The sequence below is a fragment of the Palaemon carinicauda genome, chromosome 14 (assembly GCF_036898095.1).
Source record: "Palaemon carinicauda isolate YSFRI2023 chromosome 14, ASM3689809v2, whole genome shotgun sequence".
Taxonomy (NCBI): domain Eukaryota; kingdom Metazoa; phylum Arthropoda; class Malacostraca; order Decapoda; family Palaemonidae; genus Palaemon; species Palaemon carinicauda.
This window is the reverse complement of record NC_090738.1, coordinates 46,748,619-46,770,974: the sequence shown is the minus strand read 5'-3', so window position 1 is coordinate 46,770,974 and position 22,356 is coordinate 46,748,619. Positions and strand designations below refer to the sequence as shown.

The 22,356-nt window shown below is 42.4% G+C and overlaps 1 protein-coding gene across 1 annotated transcript in view; it reads left to right on the top strand.

The window, feature by feature from the left end:
- Positions 1 to 22,356, top strand: part of LOC137653569 (palmitoyltransferase ZDHHC16) — a 157,499-nt gene that overhangs the window by 86,164 nt on the left and 48,979 nt on the right. The window contains exon 7 of the mRNA XM_068387079.1: positions 18,166 to 18,283. Within this exon, the coding sequence (XP_068243180.1) occupies positions 18,166 to 18,283 (118 nt within the window). The remainder of the gene's footprint in view (positions 1 to 18,165; positions 18,284 to 22,356) is intronic.

Below are 22,356 nucleotides of genomic sequence, written 5' to 3'. Positions count from 1 at the left end.
GTGTACTCTGGCTTGATTGAGATAGTGTTTTCTGTCGATTCTCTTTGCCGGCGAGTATCCCGGCTTTGAAATACGACAGTAACTCAGGGTATTCTGTCTTGTTGCCGGCAACGCTACCGATGGGGGATTAGTCATTCACCTGCCGGTTACACCGTTGCCGACATAGGAAGCCTGGCTTCCGTAGTCCTCAACCAAAAAGTGGATAGCACAACTGCCACCACCTTTCTCCCTTGTGGACTAGAAGACATGTCTTATATCCGGCAATGTCTCAGGCTAGGGAATAATTATTCCTCTGCCGCCCAAGACAGCGCCGGCATAGGAAACCATGTTTCCTTGATTTGCAGCCGAAAGTAGGAGGCATACCTGCTGCCTTCTTTCTATGTAAAATATAAGACCCTTTCCCCTCCCCTTCTTTCCTTTAGTGTCGGCCTAGCCGTCATGATCCCTGTGGCCGGTGTCGTACAATCACCCCGCTTGCCGGGCTAACCGCGTTACCGGTCGGGCTCCTACAAAGGCGGTTAGGTTGCTGCTTTGACCATCTCCCTTATGGAACCAATGCTCCGGAAAAGGTTGAGCCGGCCCTGACGGCTGCCGGTGGGAAATCCATTAAAACTTTGAGTATTCTTCACTCCTCCCTTGGACTGCCATCCACAAACCCTGTAACCAGCAGTGTAGCCAGCAACAGAAATTGTGGCTGGATGGAAGCTAGAATTATTAAATTCTCTCCCCTTCCATTTGAATCCGTATTCTGGAAGGAAGGCAGTAGAGACAGTAGTCCCTACAACCCTATTATTGTATTAAACTATAATAATATGATAGTCCTTCTCTCCATTCTTTCTCTCTCTCTGTTGGCTAGTGCCGCCAGGTACTAGCCTAGCCCGGTAGCATACCGGCAGAACTACAGTATAAGATAATACAGTAGTCAGTATTCCTGCAGTATAACAATACAGCAGTTAGAAAACTACAGTATATAATAATACAGTAGTATGAATTTCCAACATACTCTGTGTGTCCTTTCTCAGTCCAGTGTTGAGACCGCTTAACAAATGTTGAGGTGAAGCCTTCGTTCAACATTCTGATGTATCCTAGATCATCGGAACACCAATAATTATCCTGCAGTATTAATATTTTACTTGTGGTAGAGTTTGTGTTAGTATCCACTGACTCCAGCTCTATATACTAGAGCTATTCCACCATGTATTTTCCCTAATAAGGAAATTAAAAGTATTAATATTGGGGGAGGTCACAGCAATTGCCTGGACAGGAAACACAGATATGTGTCTTTCCTATTTCCTTTCTAGCTTACTATCCTAAGCTATATTAATAATAGTAATGATTACTATTTAATGCATGTGAATATATTTATCAATGTGATAAATTACCCCATACTCATTTCATTCTTTCTTTCCTTACAGGAGGAGCCTAAGGTGAAGTGTGCAGTCATGTACTGCAACCACAAAAGCAGGGACTTTTGTGGCCACAAGATGTGCAGGTCTCATGCCCCTTGCTCCATCGCAACTGAAACCCTGAAGTATTGGGATCCGAAGGGTTGCACCGTCTGCTCACCCTTGATGACTGATGGTTTCGGTGATCCCCAGACAACAGAGTCGAGGGATACTGCGAGGGAAACGCTTCGAAAGTGGGTAAGAGGGTTCCAGAAGAACTCTCCGGGACCTTACCTGCCAAACGATGCGATGAGAACTGTTCCATAAGGCCCAATCCGACGCGGTTGTGCCTCAGGCTCAGGTAGAGCCTCCCTTCATACAACTGACGATAGAGTCTGACATCAACAAGGCTCTCGAAGGCATGGACATCCATCAAGAACGGATGGCAGAAGTGTCCTCAGACACTGAAAAGGATCTTCTACAAGAAAATCCTGAAGAAGAGGTGGCTCAGCCACCCGAGGAGGAAGAAGGATCCGTATCGATAATGACGGAAGACCTCCAGTTTTCGGTGACGGCATATCAACCTGTGCCGTCAACCTCTTCGGCCCCAACTCCTCAGTCGGATCTGCTGTTAACCAAGGGTGAGGCGCACAGCTGCAACTAATGATGGAAACGATGTGTAAGGAACAGTAAGAGATGAGGAGGGAAGTCAGAGAAGCGCAACGCTTGACAAGCGTGTCAAAGTCTCTGACTTGCCTCAATGCTCCGAAACCAACCCCTGGAGGTATGCGGAGTTTATGCCCATGATGAATGGGAAACTTTACGTCTCTGAGAAGATGGGGGCCAAACCCCTTAAAGATCTTCAATTCTGGCCGAACATTTTGGCTTACCCAGAATGCTTTGTGAGATTGCGGGATGAACCAGCATCTCAAGAGGACACGAAACCCAAGGAGGTCATGATCTTTGGTTTAAGACAAGGAAACTGCTACCATATCACAGAAGTAAAGACCCAGTAAATATTTAACTATCTATCATGTCAAAATCTTAAAATTTTCCCATTTTCTTTCCCTTCAATAAACACATGCCCTTGGTAAAGTATGGAACAATGAAGCAATCAGTGGTAACTGACGTGCTAGTCTCTTTGTGTCTTCAGTTTTCATGTCAAAGTTATCCCTGTTCTAATGACACCAAGAGGCAGTGGGGAGGAGGTTGGGCATGTATATGAACATCAGGTGAGTAGAGAAATAAGAAATTTTATTATCCAAATTCTGTTTATTTTCATGAACCTCCTCAGATGTTCACATTGGTGACGCCAACACTCTACTGATGGAAAGAGATAGGATAAATCTAATTAAAAGTATTAAACCATGGTTAAGATTTACTAACATGGCCTAGATTACTTTTAACAAACCATAACAAAATATGGTTTCAAATATGAGCCTCTGGGTTGTTTAACAGTTATTTAAAATAAAGGACATTGGCTTGTCTAAATGATATGTCTTGATCTAAATGATTCTCTGATTGATACCAAATAAACCATCAAATCAAAACCCCACATACTTGTAGATAAGGGAGTTAAAAATAAACTAAACTCAAAATTGATTAGACAATGGCTCTGTTGCCACCATGGAACCTAGAGCATAGCAATTTTCAAAAGCAAACAAGGATTCTTTAGGATAATGTATAGTGAAGATTGTCTTGGTACACCAATGAGCTGCTTGCTAAAACTCTATATACAGAAAGATTTCTACAATATTCAAGGCAAGTAGATAGCTTACTCAAAGCATGTACCTTCACTTTCAAGCCTTTTAATAGATTTATAGTATATCTATGGTAACTTCATAATATTGTATTTCAGACAAAGATAAACATTTCCCAAGAAAAAAAATGATTTGATCAGTACATGAAGTCCTAAACCTACAAACGTAATAGGTTCCAAGATGCTATTTGTAAGTCTAATTTTGTTAAATTTTGACCTATGGTAGGCCTAACCTGATTCCTGTGCCTACAATTTCTAGCTACAAAAGTCAACAACTAGTCCTGTTTCATATGAAGTAATTTTATGGCTATGAATGAAGACAAATGGGAAGAAATCCTCTTTTTTCCCAAAGAATACTCTGACATATAACATTTGTAGCCCACTTATGTATTTAGTTGAAGATAATGCAATTAATGGGTTTTGACATAGGAAAAATCTATTTTTGGATGATAAAGCCATGTCGTCCTAATGGAAAGTTCCTCAAAGGCAGTTTTCTACTTGGGGTATTTCTGCGAGTGATATACCAGATAATTTTACCTAAAAAGTATCAAAGGGTTCTATTCCCTGGAACGAATATCCCGAGAGATATCGTATATGAAAGAGGTATGCGTTTAAAACAAGCCACAGCTATCCTTCCGTGAATAGAATTAACCTTGTCTCGAAGGATATGGGATAGGATTGGATACGTGGGCGAGGGAGCTGTTACAACTCCGATCCCAGTGTGCTACTGTAAACGTGTTTGCTGGTAAACCATTCCAGTAGCAGCTATCGCATGATGCGAGGCCTCACACTCACACAGAAAATTGGGGAGGGGGGGGGGGGTGAAATGTAACAGGCAGGTCCATCAGGAAAACATGGCTATCTCACCCAAAAATATATTTTTCCTATGTCAAAATACGTTTTCTGGGCTCGAGCCGTGTCCTCCTGATGAGAGTGTACCAGAGAATTAATATTCTCAGTTGTGGCCAGAAGGAGTTTTTGGGCTCAGGCCATGTCGTCCTGATGGAAGGTTCCTTTAAGTAGCTTCCTAGGGTATATTTGACTACAGAGTGATATTCCCAGAGAATTTACCTTAAGGTCTCCAGAATTCTAACTCCTAGCGCGAATATTCCTAACTTTACCTTTTAGGGATATCGCATAATATCAGAGGACGTATTCTTGACACGCCAAATAGCTATCTTCACCCCGAATAGCGTTTACGCTTCGAGGGGGGAAAAGTGGCTAAAACGAAGGGGAGCCATTAATAAGATACCGCTCCTCCACTACTGTTTTGAGTACAGTATCTAGATGACGTCATCATCGCTGCCATGTTTATTCCTTTACTCGTAGCGCTATTGCTCGGTGATTTTCCTGGTGCTCTCTCGCTATTTTTGGATTTTTTGGATTTATCATGCAATCTCCAGCCTCTTCTGCCACTGGAAAGTTGAGTATTGATCTTTACATTGTATAAATGTAAGCTCTTGCCTTTTTTATAATATGAATTAAGGTTAAATTAACGTTTGCAAGAGCTGTTGCCTAAGCCGGAGGCATCATGGATGCTGTCGTTCGTAATGCACGAGTCATTTAGTTAGCCAGAACGACGTTCCCGGTATTAATAGGATTAAAATAATGTTAGCTATTTAGCTTTCATTGCTAGGAATTCTTTATATTATGCCGATAGTATTCATTTTAGTTTTGGGAATTTATGTAACCGAATCTTGTTACGCTAGGCTTCATAGCCTAGGCGTTCAGTTTATAGTACTTTCATGCATGATATAATAGACTTTCCTAGTGTTACTATTTCAGTGAAGTTTTAGGCAAACTTTATACATGTAAGATATATAGATTGCATAATATCTTCCTCTTCCAAGATAGTATACGAGAGAGTTTCAGTGATTTAGGTAATTGATTCTCACTGCCACTAGGCTACTAACCTAGTGGCTTTAGTATACTTTGATACATGTTCCCTGATTGCCCTCGTGTATCGTTTTATTGATTCAGGCGGAGATAGATATCTCCTAGAATTGTTATAATGCGATACTTGTCTCCTAAGGAGAATTAAGGGCAATCCCTCCTTCCCTCTGAGTTTAGCCTAGGCTATAACACTAGTCAGTCATGCCTCAAGTTGTAATTCAGGCAGAACTAGACTAGGGTTTTCTGTCCCTTCCCTGTAACCGCAAAGGCAGGTTTTTGGGTTTTGGTCAGAACCTCAGAGTAATTAGTCTGGTGCCGGCAGCTGGCTGGCAGGGTCAATAACATTCCCCTGCTGGACTAAGCTGCCGGCATAGGAGGCTAGACCTCCCTAGACCACACCTGAAGGTTTCATATGACATTGTTACCTTCTCCCTGTGGTCTAGCTGACTAGCCCTGTGCCGGCGGATCCTAGGCTGAGGAATAGACATTCTTCTGCCGCCTAGGTGACACCGGCACTAGAACTCTGTTCCTCTCTTGTTTAAGGGCGGCGGCGAGAGTGCTGCTGGCCCCTTTATTGTATTAGCCGACCCTAGGCTGGAGAATATAATTCTCCTGCCGCCTGGGATGGCTTCAATACTGGAACAGAGATTCTCTAGGTGAGGTAGGACTGGCAACCCTGCCGGCTCCTTCCACACCCCATAGGACCCTCACTCCTCTCCACTCTGTCCTTTAGTGATGGCCTAGCCATCACAAACCTTTGGCCGTCGTCCTACAATCGCGCCGATTGACGACTGGTTGTGGGGCTGGCTCGGGCTTCTGTCTGTAGTGGCATAGTCACTCAGTTCTCCCTTACGGACATAGTGCTCCGGGAGAGTTGGGCCGGCTGGGCCGGCTGCCGGCAGAAGATCCCTTTGCTGTAGAGTGTTCTTCAGTCCTCTCTTGGACTGCCATTCATAAACCTGTGGTCGGCAGAGACCGGCAATAGTTGTGGATGGGTGGAAGCCTGAATAATACATTCTCCCCTTCCATTTGAACCCTCATTCTGGAAGAAGGCAGTAAGGCAGAGCTCTTACACTATCTTTCACTCCATGCTTTCTCTCTCTCTATTGGCTAGTGCCGCTGTGTTCTAATCTACCGGTAGCTGCACCCTAGCCAGCAGTGCATTGTCTAGACTTGCGTGCTGGTAGCCTAAGAGCCGCCGGCACAACTGACTTAGCAGGCAAAGAGCCGGCCGAATTCAGATTACTGTACAGGCCACTACACGGACTGGTAGGTTGCTGGCTGGCCTAGTAGGCCGACAGCCAGCGACCTGCCGGCAGCCGGTAAGCTGCTGACAGCCGGGGAGGCTTCCGACCACCGTATATATATCTAGTTTGCCGGCTGGCCTAGTGTGCCGGCGGCTGGCGAGCTGCCGGCCACTACTAGAGCCGACAATACATCGACTGAAGTGTACCCTGGTGCTAGCCTTCCGGCAACATGCCGGTCGGAACTACAGTATATGACTATACAGTAGCCAGTATATTTGCAATATAGATCATACTGCAAACAGAAAACTACAGTATATATTATACAGTAGCCTAAATTTTTCCACCATACTCTGTGATGTCATGCGCAGCCTATTGTTGAAACCATATTCAGTAATATAAAGAAAGGAAGTTCTTTCTATACAATAATAACTGATGAGTGATAACGATCCTCAATCTTAAACCGTTGGGAGCTAGATTTAAGTTACACTTACCTATCCTCACAGGATAGAAATCTTCCAATGGGCTTTCCAAAATAGAATGACCCATGGCTTTAATTTTGAGGGAGGTCACATCAATTGGCTGTGCAGGAAACATATGTATGTGTCTTTCCTATTTCATTTCTAGCTTATATATCCTAAGATATATGCAAAAAAAAAAAAAAAAAAATATTAATAATATTTGTATAGTTTATCCAGTGAGATGAACCACGGTATACTCATTTTATTTTCCTCTCTTTACAGGAGGACCACCCTAAGTGTAAAAGCGTCTTCTGCAACGTGCAGAGCAAGACCTTCTGCGGCCATGAGGTGTGCAGGACGCACTTACATTGTTCCATCACCAAGGGACCTCTGAAATATTGGGACCCCCAGGTATGTAACATTTGCAAAACCTTGGTTACTGAGGCTTTCGATGACCCCCCAGTCAGCGGAGTCAAGGGATGCAGCAAGGGAGAAGCTGCGTAGATGAGTCCGTGGTTTCCAAAAGAACACCACGGGGCCTTACCTTCCAAATGAAAGGATGCGGGCCTATCTTTTCCCTAGAGCATCTAAGGATGCTGTCATACCACAGACTCACCCAGAGATCCCTTGCGTCCAGATACCAATAGAGTCGGATGTCTTGGACGCGATGAAAGACATCCAACTAGACGACAGGATGTCAGAAGTGTCAGAAGACACTGAGAAGGACCTTCTTGCTGGAGGTCAAGAAGAGGAGTCGACTTTGGCTCCTGATACCATGGAGGAAGAAGTCGAAACGGTTTCGGTTTCGTCGGTTCCTGCCCCAGAACCAGTACCCTCGACATCTTGTGCTCCTCCATCTGATGACATAGGGAAGACTCTGTCTTCCATTATGGCAATGATGGAGAAGATGCAGAAACAGAACGCTGAAAAGGAAGCTGCGTTGAGGTTGGAAATACACCAGCTTGCAACATCCAGTGGGTCTCACAAGAGACTCAACGTGAAGGAACTTCCTTTATGTTCGGATGTGAACCCGTGGAGGCATGCAGAGTACATGCCCATGACAACCGGGAAGATTTATATCTCTGAAAAGCTGGGTTCAGTCCCCATCGAGGATGTGGAATTTTGGCCCAATTTTGAGTCTTATCCAGACTGCTTCATTTGTGTGAAGACGATGCCAGCATCAAAGGAAGAGAGAGAGTCAAAAGAGGTCATAGTTTTTTACCATTCCAAAGCACAGGCTTTGTTGACTAGTACTTTGAAGGAGAGGGGCTTCACTAATTCAAAGGTGCCGGCTCTGAGTAAAAAACATCCTTCCTTTGTTGCTTCATCTACCAGGGCCTTTCCCTTCATGGAAAAAGGGTACAAGGCTGTATTGAAGGCAATAGAAGCAGGGAAACCTTGCCCTACACTTGAGGAGTGTAGACCTTTATCCCTAGCTTTGCCCATGGACCAGAAGGACTGGAAGGAAGTACATCTTACTTTCTCAGTCTGGAAGTTGGAGGCAGATATTGCTGGACGCCAGTTTGGCGAGAACCTTCCTAAGTTGTCAGAGTTTCTCTTGCGCAGAGAGTAAGAGACTAAAGAAAGGCTTGCCGCTTCTATGTCCCTCCAGACTACCTTGGAGACAATGGCAAGTGATCCTCAAAACCCGGATATGTTTATGGTTGTGGCCAAAACACATTTGGCTACTGTAACGAAAGACCTATATTATTATTATTATTATTATTATTATTATTATTATTATTATTATTTTTATTATTATTATTATTATTATTATTACTAGCCAAGCTACAACCCTAGTTGGAAAAGCAAGATGCTATAAGCCCAAGGGCTCCAACAGGGAAAAATAGCCCAGTGAGGAAAGGAAATAAGGAAATAAATAAATGATGAGAATAAATTAACAATATATCATTCTAAAAACAGTAACAGCGTCAAAACAGATATGTCCTATATAAACTATTAACAATGTCAAAAACAGATATGTCACATATAAACAATAAAAAGACTCATGTCAACCTGGTCAACATAAAAACATATGGCTTCTTTAAAGCCATAAGGGCTTGTAGGGAGTTCGTGTTCACCTAGGCTGCGGTGAGACACGAACCCAGGAAGCTAATATCGTCCAGTATCTGGGGAAAGGACTTCTTCCCAACCGAAGTGGTCAAGGAAGTAGTCGACAAGGCCGCCACGGAGAATAGGAACTTTCTCCAAAAGTGGGGCTTGTCACAAAAAAGGAAGTCTTCCCTGGATGAGGGTCCCCAACCAAAAAGGAAGACAAAGAGGCCAAGGATGCCCTCTCGCCCTGCCAGACAACAAATGCAATAACAACTTCCCACGACCGCGGTGCCCCAGGTGGTGGCACAACCTCAACCCACCTACCAGTTGGTACCCCAGCAAGTGGTGACACAGTCACCAGCATTTACTCCAGCCTTTGAGAGACAGTCTACTAACTTTCAGCCGAAAGGTAGAGGAACACTTAGAGGTTCCTCTAGACGCCCCTCAAGAGGAAGAGGAAATAGGGGAGGACGCGGTCAAGGAGGCAAGTCCTCCGGTCAACAACAGAAATGAGATGCTTCCGGTAGGAGGAAGACTATTCATTTCGGGATCGTTGGACCTTCGATCCCTAGGCCCACAGCCTGATCAAGAACGGACTAGGTTCGAGCTGGAACACAGCTCCACCATCATTCCCTCAATTCTTCCAACACTCCACCCCCATTCTGGAAGAATACATCCGAGAGCTCTTGAGCAAAAGAGTAATAAAGAGGGAAAAGTCCATCAAATTCCAAGGAAGGCTGTTTAGTGTTTTCAAGAAGGATTCAGACAAACTCAGAGTCATTCTGGACTTGTCGCCACTCAACAAGTTCATAGTAAACTACTAGTTCAACACATAAGGACCCTGTTGCCCAAAAAGGCATACGCAGTCTCCATAGACATGGCAGATGCCTATTGGCATATTCCAATCAATCGCCAACTTTCCTCCTACCTAGGATTCAGGCTACGGAAGAAAAAATACGTCTTCAGAGCCATGCCCTTCGGGCTAAACACAGCCCCAAGGATCTTAACGAAGCTTGCAAATGCAGTCGTTCATCAACTACGCCTAAAAGGTGTTCAGGTGGTAGCCTACCAGGACGATTGGCTGGTGTGGGCAGCATCCGAGACGGAATGCATGCAAGCCTCCAAGAAAGTGATCCAGTTCCTGGAACATCTGGGATTCAAGATCAACATCAAAAAGTCTCGCCTATCTCCAGCTCAGAAGTTTCAATGGCTTTGAATACATTGAAACTTACAGTCACACCGTGTCTCCATTCCATCAAAGAAGAGGAGAGAGATAGCAGGATCTGTCAAGAGACTTCTAAAATCCGGTCGGATATCAAGACGCCAACAGGAGAGAGTGCTGGGCTCCCTTCATTTTGCATCATTGACAGACCCGGTGCTAAGAGCACAATGAAAGGATGCAACAGGAGTTTGGAGAAGATACGCATCAAACGGTCGAAGAGATCTAAGAAGACCAACACCGACTCGACTACGATCACTTCTCAAGCCGTGGTCGGAGGTCAAGCACCTGAAGAAATCGGTATCCTTACAACGACCTCCACCTTCAGTCATCATCCACACAGATGCATCAAAGGAAGGATGGGGAGGTCACTCTCACCAACGGAAAGTCCAAGGGACTTGGTTCGATCTATTCAAGACCTTCCACATCAACATTCTGGAAGCCATGGCAGTTTTCCTTACACTGAAAAAATTGGCTCCTCGCTGCTCGACCCACATAAAACTGGTCCTAGACAGCGAGGTGATAATGAGATGTCTGAATCGTCAAGGTTCAAGATCGCCCCAAATCAACCAAGTGATGTTGGCCATCTTTCCATGTGGCGGAAAAGAAGAGATGGCACTTATCAGCAGTTCATCTCCAAGGGTTCCGCAATGTGACAGCGGACGCTCTATCCAGGCTCATGCCAATAGAGTCATAGTGGTCCCTAGATGCAGGATCGCTCTCCTTCATCTTAAGTCAAGTCCCAGAACTGCAGATCGACCTCTTCACGACGAGCGACAACAAGAAACTACCTCGTTACGTGACCCCGTACGAGGACCCTCTAGCGGAAGCAGTGGACGTGATGTCCCTCGATTGGAACAGATGGTCCAGGATTTACCTGTTCCCTCCATCCAACCTTCTGTTGAAAGTCCTCAACAAGCTGAGATCCTTTCAGGGAACGGCAGCTATAGTGGCTCACAAGTGGCCGAAGAGGATCTGGTTCCCTCAAGTATTGAAACTGCGGCTGAGGCTGGTCCCGTTGCCGGACCCAGCTCTGTCTCAACAAGTGCAGAAGTCGACTGTCTTCGCTTCATCACAGAAAACCCAAAACCTTGCTTCTATTGCCTTCAATACAGCCTTGTACCCTTTTTCCATGAAGGGAAAGGCCCTGGTAGATGAAGCAACAAAGGAAGGATGTTTTTTACTCAGAGCCGGCACCTTTGAATTAGTGAAGCCCCTCTCCTTCAAAGTACTAGTCAACAAAGCCTGTGCTTTGGATTGGTAAAAAACTATGACCTCTTTTGGCTCTGTCTCTTCCTTTGATGCTAGCTCCGTCTTCAGACAGATGAAGCAGTCTGGATAAGACTCAAAATTGGGCCAAAATTCCACATCCTCGATGGGGACTGAACCCAGCTTTTCAGAGATATAAATCTTCCCGGTTGTCATGGGCATGTACTCTGCATGCCTCCACGGGTTCACATCCGAACATAAAGGAAGTTCCTTCACGTTGAGTCTCTTGTGAGACCCACTGGATGTTGCAAGCTGGTGTATTTCCAACCTCAACGCAGCTTCCTTTTCAGCGTTCTGTTTCTGCATCTGCTCCATCATTGCCATAATGGAAGACAGTCTTCCCTATGTCATCAGATGGAGGAGCACAAGATGTCGAGGGTACTGGTTCTGGGGCAGGAACCGACGAAACCGAAACCGTTTCGACTTCTTCCTCCATGGTATCAGGAGCCAAAGTCGACTCCTCTTCTTGACCTCCAGCAAGAAGGTCCTTCTCAGTGTCTTCTGACACTTCTGACATCCTGTCGTCTAGTTGGATGTCTTTCATCGCGTCCGAGACATCCGACTCTATTGGTATCTGGACGCAAGGGATCTCTGGGTGAGTCTGTGGTATGCCAGCATCCTTAGATGCTCTAGGGAAAAGATAGGCCCGCATCCTTTCATTTGGAAGGTAAGACCCCGTAGTGTTCTTTTGGAAACCACGGACTCATCTACGCAGCTTCTCCCTTGCTGCATCCCTTGACTCCGCTGACTGGGGGGTCATCGAAAGCCTCAGTAACCAAGGTTTTGCAAATGTTACATACCTGGGGGTCCCAATATTTCAGAGGTCCCTTGGTGATGGAACAGTGTGAGTGCGTCCTGCACACCTCATGGCCGCAGAAGCTCTTGCTCCGCACGTTGCAGAAGACGCTTTTACGTTTAGGGTGGTCCTCCTGTAAAGAGAGGAAAATAAAATGAGTATACCATGGTTCATCTCACTGGATAAACTATACAAATATTATTATTTTTTTTTTTTTTTTTTTTTTTTTTTGCATATATCTTAGGATAGATAAGCTAGAAATGAAATAGGAAAGACACATACATGTGTTTTCTGCACAGCCAATTGCTGTGACCTCACTCAAAAGTAAAGCCATGGGTCATTCTATTTTGGAAAGCCCATTGGAAGATTTCTATCCTGTGAGAATAGGTAAGTGTAACTTAAATCTAGCTCCCAACGGTTTAAGATTGAGGATCGTTATCACTCATCAGTTATTAGTGTATAGAAAGAAATTCCTTTCTTTATATTACTGTATATGGTCTCAACAATAGGCTGCGCATGACAACACAGAATATGTTGGAAAAGTTTAGGCTACTGTATGATATATACTGTACAGTGGAACCTCTACATTCGAATTTTCCAACATACGAAGTAAAATTCGACCAAATTTCTGTCTCGACAACCGAAGTAATGCTCCAACATACGATGTAGATCTTGTTTACGCCGGTAGATGGCAGCACGTAAGAGGGACGCCATTGAGCGTCGAGTGCTCTGTTCTCTGTTCTTGTGTGTATCGTGTGGTTGTCCTCTGTTTGGTCTGTTATTAACAGTGCTTATTTTCTTCCTTTTCTCACATTTCCTTTTTGATTTTACCTATAATCATGGTGCCTAAGAAGCTAAGTTTCAGTACAGGTAGTGGTGGGAAAAGGAGGAAGGCAATTCTTTCATTAGAATTGAAGCAAGAAATTATAGAAAAACATGAGAGCAGTGTGCATGTGAGTGATATGGCTAAACAATATGGCCGGAATAGGCCTATGATCTCGACGATCATCAAGCAGAAGGCAGCCATCAAAGCAGATAAACCATCGAAGGGGATCACCATTATTACAAGACATCGTAGCAATACCCTGGAAGAGATAGAACGCCTTTTGTTGATAGGGATAAAGGACAAAGAAATTGTTGGCAATGATCGTTTGTGAGAAGGGCCAGCATGATGAACAGAAAGAAAGAAAAAAGTGAAGCAAAGAAAACCAAGATAGCATTAACAAGCTCTTTTAAGAAAGTCTTCTCTCTTTTTCTGTTTCTCTCTAAGCATAGCATTAACATGTTCTTTAAATAAATTCTCTCTCTCTCTCTCTCTCTCTCTCTCTCTCTCTCTCTCTCTCTCTCTCTCTCTCTCTCTCTCTCTCTCTCTCTCTCTCTCTCGTTGTTATAGTGTTAGAGACGTCTATTATTTTTTTTCCGAGAGAGAGAGAGAGAGAGATTAAACAAAAATGTGTTTACAGTATATATGATTTTTAACAGCGTCAACGAGTTGAAAAACAATTAAATGTAACCAAGAAAGTAATAACAGCTAATCTGAATTCCTTTATTAACTAAAACAAATATTGATACAAACACACTTGTGTGCGTATGCACAAACACACACACAGGTGCAAGAATTGCTACGCAGTAAGAGAGAGACGGTAGGGGAGGAGGTAGAGATGGTGACTGCGATAACGTACCGTAACTCATCACTGAAAGTGATGAAAATTAAAAATCAAAAGAAAAAAAAATTTAAAAAATATGAAATATAAAAAGAAAAAGAAAATAAATAAGCTATGTTAGATCAAAGTTCCCGTAGTGTAAATTACGGTACATTATCGCAGTCACCATCTCTACCTCCTCGCCTATCGTGTCTCCTGCGTGTGTGTGTGTTTGCGCATACGCTCACGAGTGTGTTTGTATCAATATTTGTTTTAGTTAATAAAGGAATTCAAATTCGCTGATATTGTTTTTTTAGTTACATTTAATTGTCTTTCAACTCGTTGACGCTGTTAAAAATCATATGTACACAACACATTTTTGTTTAATCTCTCTCTCTCTCTCTCTCTCTTTCAGAAAAAATTGATAGACATCTCTAACACTAACAATGAAGAAGAACAAGAGAGAGAGAGAGAGAGAGAGAGAGAGAGAGAGAGAGAGAGAGAGTATTTATTTAAAGAACATGTTACCACCATGTCTACCTTCTCGCCGATCGTCCATCTCCTCCTGGCGTAGCAAATCCTACACCTGCATTGGCCTGTCTCTAAGGTATAGTGACAATAAAACACATTTTTTATTTATTATTTCTTTATAATTATCTTTTTTACATGCTTCTTTCATTTTATGCAGTTATGTTATTGTTATGTGTAATTATATGTAGTAATTTATTAAGGAGTTAATATAGGTTTTTGGGGTGTGGAACGAATTATACAAATTACAGTGTATTCTTATGGGAATATTTGCTCCAAGATACGATTGTTTTAACATACGAAGCAGTTTCTGGAACGAATTAAGATCGTATGTAGAGGTACCACTGTAGTTTTCTGTTTGCAGTATGATCTATATTGCAAATATACTGGCTACTGTATAGTCATGTACTGCAGTTCCGGCCGGCATGTTGCCGGAAAGGCTAGCATCAGGGTACAGTTCAGTCGATGTATTGTCGGCTCTGGTAGTGGCCGGCATCTTGCCGGCCACCGGAACATGTATCAAAGTATACTAAAGCCACTAGGTTAGTAGCCTAGTGGTAGTGAGAATCAATTACCTAAATCACTGAAACTCTCTCTTATACTATCTTGGAAGAGGGAGATATTATGCAATCTATATATCTTACATGTATAAAGTTTGCCTAAAATTTCACTGAAATAGTAACACTAGGAAAGTCTATTATATCATGCATGAAAGTACTATAAACTGAACGCCTAGGCTATGAAGCCTAGCGTAACAAGATTCGGTTACATAAATTCCCAAAACTAAAATGAATACTATCGGCATAATATAAAGAATTCCTAGCAATGAAAGCTAAATAGCTAACATTATTTTAATCCTATTAGTACCGGGAACGTCGTTCTGGCTAACTAAATGACTCGTGCGTTACGAACGACAGCATCCATGATGCCTCCGGCTTAGGCAACAGCTCTTGCAAACGTTAATTTAACCTTAATTCATATTATAAAAAAGGCAAGAGCTTACATTTATACAATGTAAAGATCAATACTCAACTTTCCAGTGGCAGAAGAGGCTGGAGATTGCATGATAAATCCAAAAAATCCAAAAATAGCGAGAGAGCACCAGGAAAATCACCGAGCAATAGCGCTACGAGTAAAGGAATAAACATGGCAGCGATGATGACGTCATCTAGATACTGTACTCAAAACAGTAGTGGAGGAGCGGTATCTTATTAATGGCTCCCCTTCGTTTTAGCCACTTTTCCCCCCTCGAAGCGTAAACGCTATTCGGGGTGAAGATAGCTATTTGGCGTGTCAAGAATACGTCCTCTGATATTATGCGATATCCCTAAAAGGTAAAGTTAGGAATATTCGCGCTAGGAGTTAGAATTCTGGAGACCTTAAGGTAAATTCTCTGGGAATATCACTCTGTAGTCAAATATACCCTAGGAAGCTACTTAAAGGAACCTTCCATCAGGACGACATGGCCTGAGCCCAAAAACTCCTTCTGGCCACAACTGAGAATATTAATTCTCTGGTACACTCTCATCAGGAGGACATGGCTCGAGCCCAGAAAACGTATTTTGACATAGGAAAAATATATTTTTGGGTGAGATAGCCATGTTTTCCTGATGGACCTGCCTGTTACATTTCACCCCCCCCCCCCCAATTTTCTGTGTGAGTGTGAGGCCTCGCATCATGCGATAGCTGCTACTGGAATGGTGAACCAGCAAACACGTTTACAGTAGCACACTGGGATCGGAGTTGTAACAGCTCCCTCGCCCACGTATCCAATCCTATCCCATATCCTTCGAGACAAGGTTAATTCTATTCACGGAAGGATAGCTGTGGCTTGTTTTAAACGCATACCTCTTTCATATACGATATCTCTCGGGATATTCGTTCCAGGGAATAGAACCCTTTGATACTTTTTAGGTAAAATTATCTGGTATATCACTCGCAGAAATACCCCAAGTAGAAAACTGCCTTTGAGGAACTTTCCATTAGGACGACATGGCTTTATCATCCAAAAATAGATTTTTCCTATGTCAAAACCCATTAATTGCATTATCTTCAACTAAATACATAAGTGGGCTACAAATGTTATATGTCAGAGTATTCTTTGGGAAAAAAGAGGATTTCTTCCCATTTGTCTTCATTCATAGCCATAAAATTACTTCATATGAAACAGGACTAGTTGTTGACTTTTGTAGCTAGAAATTGTAGGCACAGGAATCAGGTTAGGCCTACCATAGGTCAAAATTTAACAAAATTAGACTTACAAATAGCATCTTGGAACCTATTACGTTTGTAGGTTTAGGACTTCATGTACTGATCAAATCATTTTTTTTCTTGGGAAATGTTTATCTTTGTCTGAAATACAATATTATGAAGTTACCATAGATATACTATAAATCTATTAAAAGGCTTGAAAGTGAAGGTACATGCTTTGAGTAAGCTATCTACTTGCCTTGAATATTGTAGAAATCTTTCTGTATATAGAGTTTTAGCAAGCAGCTCATTGGTGTACCAAGACAATCTTCACTATACATTATCCTAAAGAATCCTTGTTTGCTTTTGAAAATTGCTATGCTCTAGGTTCCATGGTGGCAACAGAGCCATTGTCTAATCAATTTTGAGTTTAGTTTATTTTTAACTCCCTTATCTACAAGTATGTGGGGTTTTGATTTGATGGTTTATTTGGTATCAATCAGAGAATCATTTAGATCAAGACATATCATTTAGACAAGCCAATGTCCTTTATTTTAAATAACTGTTAAACAACCCAGAGGCTCATATTTGAAACCATATTTTGTTATGGTTTGTTAAAAGTAATCTAGGCTATGTTAGTAAATCTTAACCATGGTATAATACTTTTAATTAGATTTATCCTATCTCTTTCCTTCACTAGAGTTCCACCTCCAGTAGAGTGTGGGAGTCACCAATGTGAACATCTGAGGAGGTTCATGGAAATAAACAGAATTTGGATAATAAAATTTCTTATTTCTCTACTCACCTGATGTTCATATACATGCCCAACCTCCTCCCCACTGCCTCTTGGTGTCATTAGAACAGGGATAATTTTGACATGAAAACTGAAGACACAAAGAGACTAGCACGCCAGTTACCACTGATTGCTTCATTGTTCCATACTTTACCAAGGGCATGTGTTTATTGAAGGGAAAGAAAATGAGAAAATCTTAAGATTTTGACATGATAGATAGTTAAATAGTTACTGGGTCTTTACTTCTGTGATATGGTAGCAGTTTCCTTGTCTTAAAACAATGTGTCTCATGTATGAGTACATGTTGGGTAAATGTTACTTGTGTTTTGTGGTTTGGGTGACCAAATGTGTTTCTGAGGTAAGAAGACAATTTATATCATTGTTCTAAAAATGACGAGGAAACTCTTTTCAAGATTATTAGTGTGGTTATCAGCACAAAAACTTCTGGTAAGAATTATCTGAAATAAACATAATTCTTAAAATAAAGTTATTTCAATACTTTTCAAATTTCAGGTGTATTTCCCCTTCATCTTCACTTTTAGTGGATATCCCATTTTTGTTGGTTCCTTTAAAGTTTTGGTGATCAAATATTTTTGCTGTGTGGCACCTGATAAAGGTCAGTTTTGTCATAACACCCATGGTTCTGCTTGCTTTGGCAGCTCCTGTCCTAGGCTAGATAGAACTCTCCTTTTTTTTGTGAAAGAATTTGTTAACTTTGAAGAAATAGAATATAATTTTGGGTATTAACAGAGTTAATTTTTGAAATATTAGGATTTAGTTGCAGTGAGGTCTTGCTCAGGAATCTTAAATAAATGCTAGTTACACTATGAATTTATATACAGTACAGTACTTTATTTATAAATTTACTGTATGTCATTTGTAAAAATATTACTATTAAAGTATTTTTCTAATATCCAATTTTGTTTTCAGTATGGAGGGACAACTGGCAGTCCAATTCTCTTAGAGCCATCTGCAGAAGATATAGAAAAAGAGAGACAGCAGTACTGGTTTCGATTTTCCATTATGTATTGCGGCATGATTACCACAGGTAATTATTTTAGATTTTTAAAGGTGAAGGGAGTCCCTTCAGTTTGGAAAGTCAAGTTCAGTGATTTTGATTTTTTCTTATATAGGCTTATTATCCTTAATAATTATAATTTGAACCTTTTCAGATGATATATAATTTGATATCTACAATATTGAATTTTCTTTGATGTTTGTTGTCTTACATACATCATACATATACCAAAGGCACTTCCCCCAATTTTGGGGGGTAGCCGACATCAACAATGAAACAAAACAAAAAAGGGGACCTCTACTCTCTACGTTCCTCCAGCCTAACCAGGGACTCAACCGAGTTCAGCTGGTACTGCTAGGGTGCCACGGCCCAACCTCCCACATTATCCACCACAGATGAAGCTTCATAATGCTGAATCCCCTACTGCTGCTACCTCCGCGGACATCTAAGGCACCGGAGGAAGCAGCAGGGCCTACCGGAACTGCGTCACAATCGCTCGCTATTCATTCCTATTTCTAGCATGCTCTCTTGTTGTCTTGATGTAGAATAAATATTAATTATTATATAGATGCAAATCATTTAGTTAATCAGTAGGTTGGCCAGGGCACCAGCCACCCGTTGAGATACTACCGCTCGAGAGGTATGGGGTCCTTTGACTGGCCAGACAGTACTACATCGGATCCTCTCTCTGGTTACGGTTCACTTTCCCTTTGCCTACACATACACCGAGTAGTCTGGCCTATTCTTTACACATTCTCCTCTGTTACCAAACAGTTCTTTTTCACACATGGGTTTAACTACTTCACTGTAATTGTTCAGTGGCTACTTTCCTCTTCGTAAGGATAGAAGAGACTCTTTAGCTATAGTAGGCAGCTCCTCTAGGAGAAGGACACTCCAAAATCAAACCATTGTTCTCTAATCTTGGGTAGTGCCATAGCCTCTGTACCATGGTCTTCCACTATCTTGAGGTAGAGTTCTCTTGTTTGAGGGTACACTTGGGCACACTATTCTATCTAATTTCTCTTCTTGTTTTGTTAAAGTTTTTATTGTTTATATAGGAAATATCTATTTTAATGTTACTGTTCTTAAAATATTTTTTCGGGCTCAGGCCATGTCGTCGTGATGGAAATTCCTATAAGGTAGCTTCCTTGGGTATATTTGACCACGGTGATATTCCCAGAGAATTTTACCTTAAGGTATCCAGAATTCTAACTCCTGGAGCGAATATCCCTAATTAATTCTTATAGAGATATCGCATAATATCAGAGGACGTATTCTTGACACGCCACATAGCTATCATCACCCCGAATAGCGTTAACGCTTCGAGAGGGAAAAGTGGCAAGAAAACGAAAGTAAAAGGAGAGCCGTTATTAAGGTACCTCTCCTTCCCGTTTCGAGTCAGTATCTGACGTCATCAACGGCGCCATCTTATTCCTTTTAGCGTAGCTCTATCGCTCGGTGATTCACTTGTGTTCTCTCGTAATTTTGGATTATATTCAACGTTATGATGCTTTCTCCAACCTCTTCTGCCTCTGGAAAGTTGAGTATTATCTTTACTATGTATAAATGTAAGCTCTTGTCGTTTTGAATTAAATCAAAAGTGATATTAACGTAAACAAGACCTGTTGCCTACCGGAGGCGTCATGGACGCCGTCGCTCGCTATGCATGTGTCATTTAGTTAGCCAGAGTGACGCTCCTGGTCCTAATGCTTTAATAAATTTAGCTATTTAGCCTTCCTACTGGAATTCTTTATATTATGCTGTTAGTATTTATTAGTTTCGGCGATTTAGGTAACCGATCCTCGCTTACGCTAGGCTTAGTAGCCTAGGTGTTCTGTTTTTAGTACTTTCATGCATGATATAAGAGTTTTCCTAGTGTGATAATTTTATTGAAGCTATAGGTATATTTTATACATGTAAGATATTGTTGAATATTTCCTCTTCCAAGATTGTATACGAGAGTGTTTCGGTGATTGAGGTAATCGATTCTCACCGTGCCTAGGCTAGTAGCCTATGGGGCTATAGTATACTTTCGCACACTCCCCGATTGTTCTTTACTTCTCTGGAGGTCTAAGATCAATCCCTTTATCCCTCTGATTTAGCCTAGGCTTAACCCTAGTGAGTTTTGACTGAATAGTATTCAGGTAAAACTTTACTGGGGTGGTTCTGTCTTGATCTTGCAACCAGAGTGACTGGTTTGGGCTCGGTCAGAACGTCAGAGTATTTTGTCTGGGGTCTGTAGCTGCCTAGCAGACCGAATGAGCTTCCTTTGCTAGGTTAGGCTGCAGATATAGAAGGCTAGACCTTCCTAGGCCACATCTGAAGGTTTCTGTATGAGATGATTCCTTCTTTATGTGGTTTAGCAGACAAGTCCTGTGCTGTTATCTTTAGGCTGGAGAATGAGATGTTCCATTGCCTGGGGAAATAACAGCACCAAATTTCGTTCTTGTATTACTGGAGATGGCAAGTGCTGCCAATCTCCTTGTTATATTTGACAACCCTTGGCTAGGATGAGTTTTCTTAGCCACTGGGGTTAGTCTCATACTGGAACGGAGTTTGTAGGACCCTCACCCCTTCCCCTCTATCCTTTGGTGTTGGCCTAGCCATCACAAAATTCTTTGGCCATTGTTCTACATTCGACCCTAGTGTAGGTTAGGATGTAGGACTGGCCTAGACTTCTGCCAGCCGGCAGAAGCCTATTATCTGTTGAGTGAACCTCAGACCTCTCTTGGTCTACCATCCATATGGTTGCTGGTAGAGCCCGGCACGTTATGGATGGATGGAAGCTTGAATGTTACACTCTCCCCTTCCAATTGTTCACTCTTTATGGATGGAAGGCAGTAAGGCAGTGCTGGCTACAGCCTTGCATCCATGCTGTTTTTCTCTTGTTAGTGTTTAGTACCTTATAGTCCCGGCTGCTGGCTTAGCGGCTGGCAGCCGGGTGGGTGGTGGTTCTCTGGTTAGAAATATCTGCCGGCCGGTACAGGTTGTTACCCGCCACGGCCGGCCGGCAGTTGGCTGCACACCTTCAGCTCTGCTGGCCACTACGAATAGTGGCCGGCAGCTGGGGTGCAGTCGGCTGCCGGCATATTATGAACTGTCGGCCGGCACTTAGAAACCAGTGATCTGCCGCCCATTAATTCAAAGGTAGTATACTTTTGAACTGAACCCAGGTACTTGCTGGGCCGGCATATGTATATGATATACAGTAGCCAGTATTTTGCAGTATGGTATATAATGCAAGTAGAAAACTACAGTACAGTGTATACTGTAACACTAAGATTCTTCCAACATACATTGTGTAGTCATGTACAGCCTATTGTGAGACCACTCACCCTATAGAAAGTGAGTTCTTTCTTTAATTTAATTAAAAATCCCTTATATTAAAACTTCTGATTACTAGTGTGAGTTACACTGAAGTATCCTTATAGGATAATAATTCCAAAGGTTTTTCTAGAATTAGAATTAACCTTAGTTTTAATATATGGGGAGGTCACAGCAATTGGCTGAGCAGGAAATACAAGTATGTGTCTTTCCTTCTTTCCTTTCTAGCTTAACTATCATAAGCTATGGAAAAATAATGATAATAAGTTTTACACTTAATCTTGTGATATGTTTTCACTGGATACTCATTGGACTCTCTTCTCTTTACAGGAGGACCACCCGAAGTGCGGGAGTATGTTTTGCAACGTCCGCAGCAAGAACTTCTACGGACATGAGTTGTGCAGGAGGCATGCACCCTGCGCAATCTCCAAAGGCGATCTCAGGTATTGGGAGTCTCAGGTATGTAGCATTTGTACTAACCTGATTACTGAGGCTTTTGACACCCCTAAGTCGGTGGAGTCAAGGGAGGCAGCTAGGGAAAAGCTGTGAAATTGGGTACGGGGTTTTCAGAAAAACACCACGGGGCCTTATCTTCCAAGTGAGAAGATGCGGGCTTATCTTTTTCCCAGGGCATCTGAGGATGCAGTGATTCCACAGCCTCATGCAGAGATCCCTTTAGTCCAGATTCCGGTAGATGCGGAAGTCTTGGACGCTCTACAGGACATCCAACTGGACGATAGGATGTCAGAAGTGTCAGAGTACACGGAGAAGGACCTTAT